The sequence below is a fragment of the Mytilus edulis genome, chromosome 5, assembly GCF_963676685.1.
Source record: "Mytilus edulis chromosome 5, xbMytEdul2.2, whole genome shotgun sequence".
Lineage (NCBI taxonomy): Eukaryota > Metazoa > Mollusca > Bivalvia > Mytilida > Mytilidae > Mytilus > Mytilus edulis.
This window is the reverse complement of record NC_092348.1, coordinates 12,931,304-12,942,053: the sequence shown is the minus strand read 5'-3', so window position 1 is coordinate 12,942,053 and position 10,750 is coordinate 12,931,304. Positions and strand designations below refer to the sequence as shown.

Sequence of the window (10,750 nt, the reverse complement as noted above, 5' to 3'; positions counted from 1 at the left end):
GGTTTCCAAATTATGAAGAAGTTAACTATGATTCACTGTACGGACTTCAACAAAGATCAAAACCTGAAACCATGGTAAGCTATATAAGGTCCTATTGACTATGACTATTGTAAAACAATTGAAGTAAAAAGTTATCAAAGGTACCAGGATTATAATTGTTAACGCCAGGCGCCCGTTTCGTCTACATAAGACTCTTCAGTGCCGCTCAGATCAAAATAATTATAACGTCAAACAAGTTAAAAGATGAATAGCATTGAGGACCCAAAATTCCAAACAATTGTTCAAAAAACGGCTGAGGTAATCTTTGCCATGGATAAGAAAATCCTTAGTTTTTTAACAAACAAAGTTTTTGAAACATGAAATTCATAAAAATGAAATTTCGGCCTTATTTAGGGACAGCATAATAATCGAAAATAAAGTATGATATATAGCAACAAACAGCAACCACTGTTTAAAAGCTCCTGTAGAATTGGAAAAAGCATATACAAAATCTGGGTGGAATTCAACATGTTTGTTGGGCCAAACCCTTATCCTAACACGAGACAGTGATGTACCAACACAACATAGAATTATAAAAAAAAAAGTTAAAAGGGCTTATCTCAACATGTCGATATCAAAACCCGAATTAATATCAACAACGCCAAAAACACAAGGTAGCGGTCCTAGAGTACTCGTAGTTAGTGAAAGCTAGTTCAAAAACGTTTACAACTAATAAAATTATGGATTTAGTGAAAAACTGTTAGCCAGAGAACTCAACCTTTTGCAAAACATAAGCATGTTTACTGAAATGACAATATAATGTCGTTCATTTGTTGCAAATTTTAGAGTTTGTATCAGCTGGCCTGCCAAGACGTGAATTAAACATTACACCTGTAATAAACGAGGACGTACAGAATAACAAAACTAAAACAGTAGTTCGGATGAGTATATTTTAAAAATTCAAAATTATCAAATGAAAACTGCTTAATATGTCCATATGTTTCTAAATGTTGACAATATTTCATTGGTTAAAATATATAAGGAGCATACATGGGCATAATTAAAGCAAAATAGACTAAATTGATAGGATAGAACACAGCACTCGCTACTCGTTACGATTTTTCAATCTACACACCTCCCAGCTGAATTCTCTGTCTCTGAAAAACAGAAGCAACTATATGTAGGGAAAACGGTACTATTTATTCTGCCATAGGCGACAATACTAACAATTTCTAAATTTAACACGTTTTATGCTATAAACCTGGATTAAACAGTTATATGTTGTGTTTGTACTTTATCATTTTGTTTTAAAAATTGGGACAAATAGTAGCATGACCAACTTCCAATGGAGCTTGTTTAAAAAAATTATATTTTACATATACACACTGCAGTTATTCATAGATATATAAAATACATTCAATCACAACGCTCCTAAGTTGACTTCCTTCACCTGCCTTGGGTACACAAAAATTTTGTTCATACAATGCAGTAAAATGTTTATAAACCAGCAAACTACTGTCATAATATGGCTAATTATATAAACATTTATAAAATTGCTATTTTTATAGACATTCATAGTTTTGTTACTCGTTTTGTTCACTTTAAATGAAAAACAATTTAACAAAAAGTTATAAATGTTGTGCTTTCGATGGTCTTTTCTAATAATTTGTTAGTAATGGAGAAGATTTATCCTTTTGTCGACGTTCAAATGAAATACGTTTAAACATTTACTGTTAATTCTGAAATAGTTTGTACAAATATTCTGATTTACTGTAAGCGAAGTGTCTTAAATACAGGAATTAAATTATCAAATATGTCTGCAAATTAATAGGCATTCTAAACCTGTCCCTCTTCTAAAATTGTTCATTTCTTATTCCTACCATTTAAAACTAATGATATCGTTGTTCGAGATCGTTTTAGATTAAGCCAACGTCAAAATCAATAAAGCTATTATATTAATGAGGGCATATAATGTACCATGCTGTTATCATTTATATTTAAAAAGCTTAGAATAATAAGTCAATTGATCTGATGCTAATGTCTAATCAACTTAGAGGTATATACGTTAAAAAGAGGCAGAAGATATCAAAGGAATATTCAAACTCTTAACCGAATACGCCCGGATATTACCTTAGCAAAAATGATAACGACCAAACGACAAACAGTCTACAAGTCACATCATAGAAAACTATTATAATACAATAGAAGTCCCATAAAACTGGGTTATCAGGCGATGCTACCAATATAGCATTACATGTCTTTGAATATATACAGCACTAGTGGTTTGAGAAAATCTAATATTTGAAGTTTGTACAATTTTTATCATCGCTGATGATAATGTAGTTAAAAAAATAAACAATACCTAATACATTTCATGCGTCCGTGGCGATTTTCTGGAACGCTCAATGCCGAATATTTGGAAGCCAAAGATGTACAAGAATGCTTATAGGTGGGGAGCCGTATTACAAAAACTGGACTTCAAAAAAGTCAGATTCGTCTTACACAGTACAGTTTTAATATTCTTGGCCAGAAGCAGTTGATACCTTTATTTCTTTATGATTCAGATCGTATAATCAAACAATGCTTGTATTAATTATACAAATCTACTCAGAATTAATTAGTATTCAAACTCCAATTCGAAAGAGTATTATTGTGTTAATGAATGTTACATTTATCTCTCAGAAAAAAAGACAAATTGCGTTCAAGATGATTTACAACCTTTGGAAGTCATTTTCCATCTTGAATAAAAAGAGTAAAATATAATGTACATTATTAAGAATTTACAATAACTCATATCAGTGGTTTCTAGTATTTCATTTTCTCTATTTGTATATTTACCAGAGCCTGAAGATATTTGACAATAGATTAGACCTCACCTAAATGAGTTGACACTACTCCGTTCAAACCTGTTTATGTAGTATTGTCCACTTTGTCTTGCATATTTTGTTACTTGCCGATGTTTCTGTGAAAGCTACTTTTTGTTTTTCTATTGATTCTTTTTATTATGTGATGCTACATACATTTACTAATCGTTGTTTGACTTTTATATATGTATATAACATTATAGTAAGATGCTATGTATAAACAAGCGCACGTATTTTCTCTTGAAGGAGTTAGTTAAGTATCTAAACATACTCTCTGTGATTGTCGTGTATACTTGTTACACCACGAAACACATAGTTCTCCCGAGCTGTTGCCGTAAAAGTAGCATCAAAGGGGTTTGGATTGGTGAAGTAACATTCTGTAACATCCATTTCTACCAATGATAAACATTATTAATGTAACGATATACAATAAATATTCGAGAACATACAGTAGTGACAATACTTATGTAAAATGCAAACGTATTTGAGCGGGAGGTTTGGCATGCCACAAAACCAGGTTCAAACCACCATTTTTTCATAAAATGCCCTGTACCAAGTCAGGAAAATGGCCATTGTTACATTTTAGTTCGTTTCTGTGTGAGTTACATTTCGGTTTTGTGTCTCTGTTGTGTCGTAGTTCTCTCATATTTGATACGTTTCCTCAGTTTTAGTTTGTAACCCAGATTTGTTTTTTCTCTATTGATTTGTGAATTTTGAACAGCGGTATACTACTGTTGCCTTTATTTATGCATATATTGTGTTTCATTGATCCTGATACTAAATTGTGTATGTTTTAAGCTTTAAAAATCTACTTTTTCTTTTATTAGAGTTACAATTAATTCACTTAATATATGTCAACTGATTTGTTTATTATCCTTAATATTTGTATAAACTATACCTTGGATTTCGCAACAGTGGAATTTGAATTTTCTGTCTTCATAACCATTGTCATGGTAACTCTGTATGCCAGTGATAAATCCATGATTAACACACTGGAAACTGAAAAACTGGTCAAAGGCGTTGGCATACTCTGTAAAATCATTTAATTCAGCAAAGTAATTACTAATCTTGTTCAGACTAGAGACAGTTTCATATTGTTTAGTTGTTTCAATGCAAATATCCAACTTAATCAAGTCTTCAATTTTATTTTATTTTTCTAAAAGAAGGGATTGCAACAAATGGGTGCATTGTAGGATAAGTAATCAGTTTACATTTCTAAATTAAAACTTTTTTTTTAGATTCCTTGTCTTAAGAAAACCGTACGTCAAACGTGTGTTTCGTCTTATAACACTTATCAGTAGCATTACAACACAAAATAAAGTAAAAATAAAAACAGACGTTAAAAAGCATTCAGTATCCAAAATTCCGAAACAACTTTACCAAGTACATTTTAGGTAATTTTGTCCTTCGGATTTCAAACAATTCAAATTTGTGTAAACATTTAATTTTTGTCCAAAGATAGCAATGCAAACTGCAATAATATTCATATAACAAGCCTGTAATCATTGTATTGAATAAAGTGTTTGCTGCTATATTGTAAACGTTAACAAACATTATTAGTTACATGGTGTGTTACTGACCCAATATATATCGTATTAGGTCACTAGCACACCGTGTAACGAACTTATTTTACCGACCATCTTCACATGTGGAATTTCGACAAGCGGCCTATCAAAGTGGTCAAGACTTCAATACTTAGTATTAAGATCCTACTTTCATTTGTCTATACAGAAAATAGTAACAACATTTTAGCTTTAATGTTGATTTATGAATTTATTTCAATCGTTCATTACATATATCAATTTCTTCGTCTATTGAATCCTTCAGATTTCTTTATTATTTTATTTTGAAAGGGAAGTAACTCCGTTATGCCAACAACAACTACTTGTAAGCTTCAATTTATGAACTTATTTCATCCTTTCATTGTCAATTTCTTCGATTGCTGAATCCTCCTCAGATTTTTCCTCAATACCGTGTTGTTTTTATAAAAGGTTGTGGAATCTTTTTTTGTTTTGAAAGAGAAATAACTCTTCACTAACCCCTTATGGTAACTAACCTTATTTTTTTAAGGACACCCTATATCAATTATACAAAGTCAGCACGTGTAGTCTTTAAACCAATCATATATCTATAAACTTATAGGAGGTAAGATAAGACTCCTTACATTGAGTGCTAGTTACCAAATTCAATATGTATATATATATATGTCAGTTAGTGTGGTGAGGGCGAAGCTCCAATCGCCATATTGAATTTTCTAATCCAAAACATATAGTGTCTGGTCAGTAGCACAGTGTGATAAGATGATAAGAATTGTGTATCATGCCAATGCAACATATTCTTTCACTATTGTGAAAAGACTTATTCTTAGTCCTGTTTTAGGGAAGTTATGCCTGTTTGCTAGATACTTCTCTGATTTGATTTTAACCTAATAATAAAACTTACGTGACCAATTACATAATGTGTGTTGTTGTATTTCAGTTACTCGACACTGGAATGCAAATATACGGTCCTCGTAATGATTGTTGTGCACACTGTGTATTTGAGAGATAGCTGTTCCGTCTTTACATAAATACTCAAAAGGTTTATCGTACGTATTTGCCCAAACATAACCATTGGTCGGGTGCAGCATAAATATTATAATGAAAAGAGAAATTATAACTTCCTTTCTACTTTTCATGGACATTCTGCAATAGTAACACAAAATTAGTAAATGTGTAGTACATATTTATAATTCTTAGAATCATTAATGTTGAAAAGTTGTTTCTTATTTCTTTTAGAGTTGACTTAAGATAATCATATCAACCTTTCGTAAACAATTTCGTCAGTTTAAAATGAAATGTTATTTGTTTTAATTTCCTTGAATGACATCTAGCCAATCTGGTTTTGTATGATTGTATCGAGTTTCTGCTTCGTATTTGAGACTTTACCGGGCTTTAACATTAGTTAAAAGAAGATGGCAAGTATCTGAGCAGATGTAACTTCTACTTCCGTAGCAATTTTTTGTATTATTTTTGTATGTTTGTTGCTTAAAAAAGAAACCAGAATTACAATGTTAATCATTTTTTTATTTACTTTTTTTATTCATGTATAAAATTGAGAATGGAAATGGGGAGTGTGCCAAAGAGACAACAACCCGACCATAGAGCAGACAACAGCAGAAGGTCACCAACAGGTCTTCAATGCAACGAGAAATTCACTTACCCGGAGGCGTTCTTCAGCTGGCCCCTAAACAAATATGTACTAGTTCAGTATATTAATCAATCGTTTTGCCTTTTAACGATTTTATCAGTTCTCAGGTTCATGGTTGTTTATTTACCGACTGATGAACCTTCTAACATATCTAATCTCACTATGTATGCATCAATCTCTTCATGATAGAGGAGACTAAAGATTGATTTTGTCCTTTTCCCGATTATGGAAATTTTGATTGAATTTTTATTTTTGTTTTAAATTACGCATACTTAAGCGGTTTTGTAATGTTCAGAGCGCATGTAATTCCCTAAGAGTTAGCTCTTGGTATATGTTTTAAAAACTGAATTTAAGAACATAGGTATTCCATTGATGATATCTTATTTTTGTGTGTCTTGATTTACCTACATTGCAATCTTTTATGTCAATCGAATATGAATAATAAGTACCAGTAATATATTAAATATTCGAATGATTCAAATATATATTGAGGCATTCCAAAATTTAAACAAACATGCTGAAAGGAATTCTGAGTTACAGGAACCAAATAATGGTAGGGATTCACCATATAATTTATTTTCATTATTGCCCTCTAGGGAAACTATTCCTTAATTTCTAATCCAATACCTTTCCCGAGCAAGTCTTTCGGTCCTTGACCAATAATCGTTGTGGTCTATGATAGGGATGATATGGTTTGTGAGATCTGCTAGGGCGTGCCCATGTCATCTCAACTTGCGATTTACGGGAAGGTCGCGATTACAAGTATAGTTACTTCGATGACCATTTGTTCGTTTGTTGATTGACTTTTTTTGTCTCGAAAACATGCCCTAGTGGTATTGTAGTTGTGTTCATTGCTAGTATGTTCAAATTCAAAAGTCCAAATTTAAATTGCAATATCAAAAGCTCAACGCACATCAAACGAATTGACAGTAATTGTCATTTTGTTGATAGGGTTCATGAATTTTCGAATGTAGAAAATGGTGAATTCTACCTAGTTTATAGCTCCCTAAGCCTCTCCACTTGTAAACAAAACTTTACGACAAAAGAGATGATTTCAGCTTTCCAATTGTGAACTTTCCATTTCTAAGTAGCAACATTCCAGCAGCACCTGCATACGGGGTATATATCTCCCAATTGATGCGATATTCCCGTGCTTGCATTTCCTATCATGATTTTCTTGATAGAGGGTTACTGCTCACAAGGAAGCTATTAAACCAAGAGTTCCAAGTGGTGAAGTTGAAATCATCCCTTCGTAAATTTTACGGACGCCATCACGAGTTGGTTGACCGTTATGGAATAACCGTTTCACAAATGATATCGGATATGTTCCTTACGTCGTAACTACAATCCCCTTCCCTTTCATGAATGTGACCTACCGAATTAGACTATTTACCGGATTTGTAATCACATAAGCAACACGACGGGTGCCACATGTGGAGCAGGATCTGCTTACCCTTCCGGAGCACCTGAGATCACCCCTAGTTTTTGTTGGGGTTCGTGTTGTTTATTCTTTAGTTTTCTATGTTGTGTCATGTGTACTATTGTTTTTCTGTTTGTCTTTTTTCATTTTTAGCCATGGCGTTGTCAGTTTGTTTTAGATTTATGAGTTTGACTGTCCCTTTGGTATCTTTCGTCCCTCTTTTGTAATACAGTCGCAAAAAAATCAAAAACATATGTAAACAAACATTGGCACAATAATTTTCAATGACTTGAATTTTCAGTTTTCCTACCGAAGGTCTTTTATTCTCTCTGTGAAATCCAGTTTCCGCCACGAAACAAGAAATTGTACAAAAAAAGGTGTCAAACACTAAATAATATATTAAACAACCTCATGATTTAACAAAAAATAAATTTTAATTTATATTATTCATAAAACAGTACTCACGTTTTTCAGTCGGTATAAGATAAAGTGCACAAAATTTCTTTTTATCAAATTGTTGTATAATAATAATGAGGTGAACTTTATCCTGACGCAGTCACGATGAAAAGAGCAAAGTTTTTCGTGATAAAAAGTTATCTTAAAAAGCTTTTCTAACATCACATAGTTTTAAAAGCGATTTGAGTACATGAACGTGCAACTTTTTCACTGGGCTTGATTTGCATGACGAATGATCAATGTGTAATAAAAAAAAAAGATGCTTTTAATGTTGACGCACCCAGTCGAGCGCGGCCGTTTGGGTATAATATGTGTCCAGTAATATTTTATCTTAATTAAAATGGTAGAATTTGATTCACTTGTTCAGATCATCGGTATGCTACTGTTGCCTCTTCTTAAATCAAATTATGGTACAATCTTTGATATTCATTGACATCATATTACTTTAAGCTTAAGGTAGCTCGGGTCTTACTGTTCAACGATATGTTTTCTAAAAATTGTGTAAAAAACTTCTCAATCAATATATTTTCAAATTTCAATATAAAAACGGACCTTGTTTGATTTTAAGTTTTTTTTTAAATTTTAGTTGAAATTAATTAAATCACAGATTTCTTATTTATTAATAAAGGGAATTTTATTTTATCATTATAGAGGAAACATAAAACGATAAAATATGTTTAAATCCAATGCGTGACTAAACTAAAAAACATAGGTGGATTACCGACCTTCTTTTTTTCAACACAAAATGTCATATCAATACAAGATATTGATCTGGCCTTGGTTTTTTAAACATTTTTTTTTCTGAAAATTTTTAATACACTTAATTCAATACACACTTGATAATGTTTATATTTAAATCTTTTCATTTCAAGTGTTAGATGTTTCTGTTGTTTATTAAATGATATACGGTAAAACACTATAAGTCAAAAAGCTATACCTTATCCAATAAGCTTAGAAGGAGTGCTTAAAAAAAGACAAACATTTGAGTCGAATTATACTTAGCATGAAAAACTTATATTTTCACAGATTGAATCATTATGTGGCATCATCATTTTTACAAGAAAACTTGCCAAAGGGAATTAGTTGAAAATTTCCCGAGGGTATCACCAGTCCAGTAGTCAGCAATTTTGTGCTGACACGAATTATCATTGGTATGGTCATATTTATAAATTAACTGTTCAAAAAACTTTTGAATATTTTAAATACGAAGGTTTTTCTACCTCAGAAATAGATTACCTTAGCTGTATTTTGGCCAAATTGTTAGGAATTTGGTCCGCAAAGCTCTTCTTCCTACTTTATTTGACCCTTTTAAACTTTTTAGATTCGAGCGTCACTGATGAGTCTTTTGTAGACGAAAATTGCGTCTGGCGTAAATACAAAATTTAATCCTGGTATCTATGATGAGTTTATTAATATTGAAAATGCATTTACCGGAGGAAGTGATTTTTAATACACATTTTCCATGAAATTTCTCAAATACAAATAAATACAATCTAGTTTAAAAAGTAAAACTTCTATGTCAGCACATTCGAAACTATGAACCGTTGTTCAATATATAATGTGGTCCGTCTTTTAACCAGTGTTATCATTTATTGATGTTTTACTTTATTCGATAACTATAATACTAATTTGGTTAGATAAATCTTAACGGAAATGTGATTATCGTGCACAGTTTTGAATTAAATGGAGATCATTGTATGTTGATAAAAAAAAAAAAAAAGGAAAGGTTTGAATACGAAACGAGTAGGTCCAGTGTGACCCCTTTTTGGCCCCAAAATATAGCAGTTTTACAACATTGTTAGAATGTAAACGTTTAGTTATCTATAAGAAAGAAGAATGCTTCTACTATATAAATATGGACTGTTTTTAACTTAACAATGACACTGAATATCTGAAAGCCTATGATGAAACATAATTGAAACACTTGAAACGCTATATGACCACACGGACATCAGAACAAACGCGAAATGCTTTTATATAAGGACAACAATACATGAGAGTTGAAACCTTACTTTCTTTATTATTTCCAAATTTAGGAAATGACAATAAAAGAAAGGTTTCCTATAAATTATTTTAATATCCTCCTTGAGCACTTGAGATTGGCCCCTGGTGTTTTGTTGGTTAAGTGTTGCTCAGACTATGTTGTGTTTTGTATACTTTGGTTGTTTTTTTTTCGTTTTATTTTCGTTTTTTTTTGTTTGTTAAAGCAATGTTAGTTTGTCATTTGCTTATGAGTTTGCATATCCTTTTAAGTATTTTCGACTTTTTCTCACATATTAACATGATCTATCTCGGCAGTTAAACACAACACATCAAGTTAGTCAGTTGAAAGTTAACACAAATATACCAAACGCCGAGGAAAATTCAAAATGGAAAGTCGAAAATCACATTGCAAAGTCATGTTCTTGACTTGGTACAGACATTTTTCTATGTCGAAAATACTTCATTAAATTTATTTTTATAGCTAGCGTCACCCGTTGTCATATACTTACTAAATTCGGTATCGAAATTTTAAGGTTTTCGATAGAATTAATTAAAAAGATACAGAAGAAATGTTGATATTTTTATTTTTTTAATTAAAAAAAAATTAACATTTTCTTTCCGTGCAATGCTATGTGAGCCCGTTGTTATACACTGTTACTAAATAGGTTGCCGATATTTATAGCTTTTCAATAAAATGTATTCAAAATTAGGAATTATATTATTATAACACCGAAACAAGTCTGACGTGGGTTTTTTCAGTGAAAAAGACTATCATTAACCTTTTTTTAAATGTTATTTCAACTGTAAGCTTTGTCGATATTTAAAGCTTTTCGATACAATGAACTTAAAATTATGAGAT

At 31.5% G+C, this 10,750-nt stretch overlaps 1 protein-coding gene across 1 annotated transcript; it reads right to left on the bottom strand.

The window, feature by feature from the left end:
* Window positions 1–909: 909 nt before the first annotated feature.
* LOC139523006 (dermatopontin-like) lies at window positions 910–5,521 on the bottom strand. Its single transcript, XM_071316721.1, has 4 exons — window positions 5,286–5,521; window positions 3,742–3,873; window positions 3,115–3,235; window positions 910–1,136 (listed from the first exon to the last, which is right to left on the bottom strand). The coding sequence occupies exons 1-4, from the start codon at window positions 5,518–5,520 to the stop codon at window positions 1,085–1,087; spliced, it is 540 nt and encodes a 179-aa protein (XP_071172822.1). The 5' UTR covers window position 5,521; the 3' UTR covers window positions 910–1,084.
* Window positions 5,522–10,750: the final 5,229 nt, after the last annotated feature.

Excerpts from the sequence above, each read along its gene's own strand:
- LOC139523006 (XM_071316721.1), bottom strand. The coding sequence starts at position 5,520 with ATGAAAAGTAGAAAGGAAGTTATAATTTCTCTTTTCATTATAATATTT. Across the intron at positions 3,236-3,741 it reads CCACTGTTGCGAAATCCAAG|AAATGGATGTTACAGAATGT; the intron begins GTATAGTTTATA and ends TATCATTGGTAG. Across the intron at positions 1,137-3,114 it reads ATACACGACAATCACAGAGA|AGACAGAGAATTCAGCTGGG; the intron begins GTATGTTTAGAT and ends TCTGTTTTTCAG.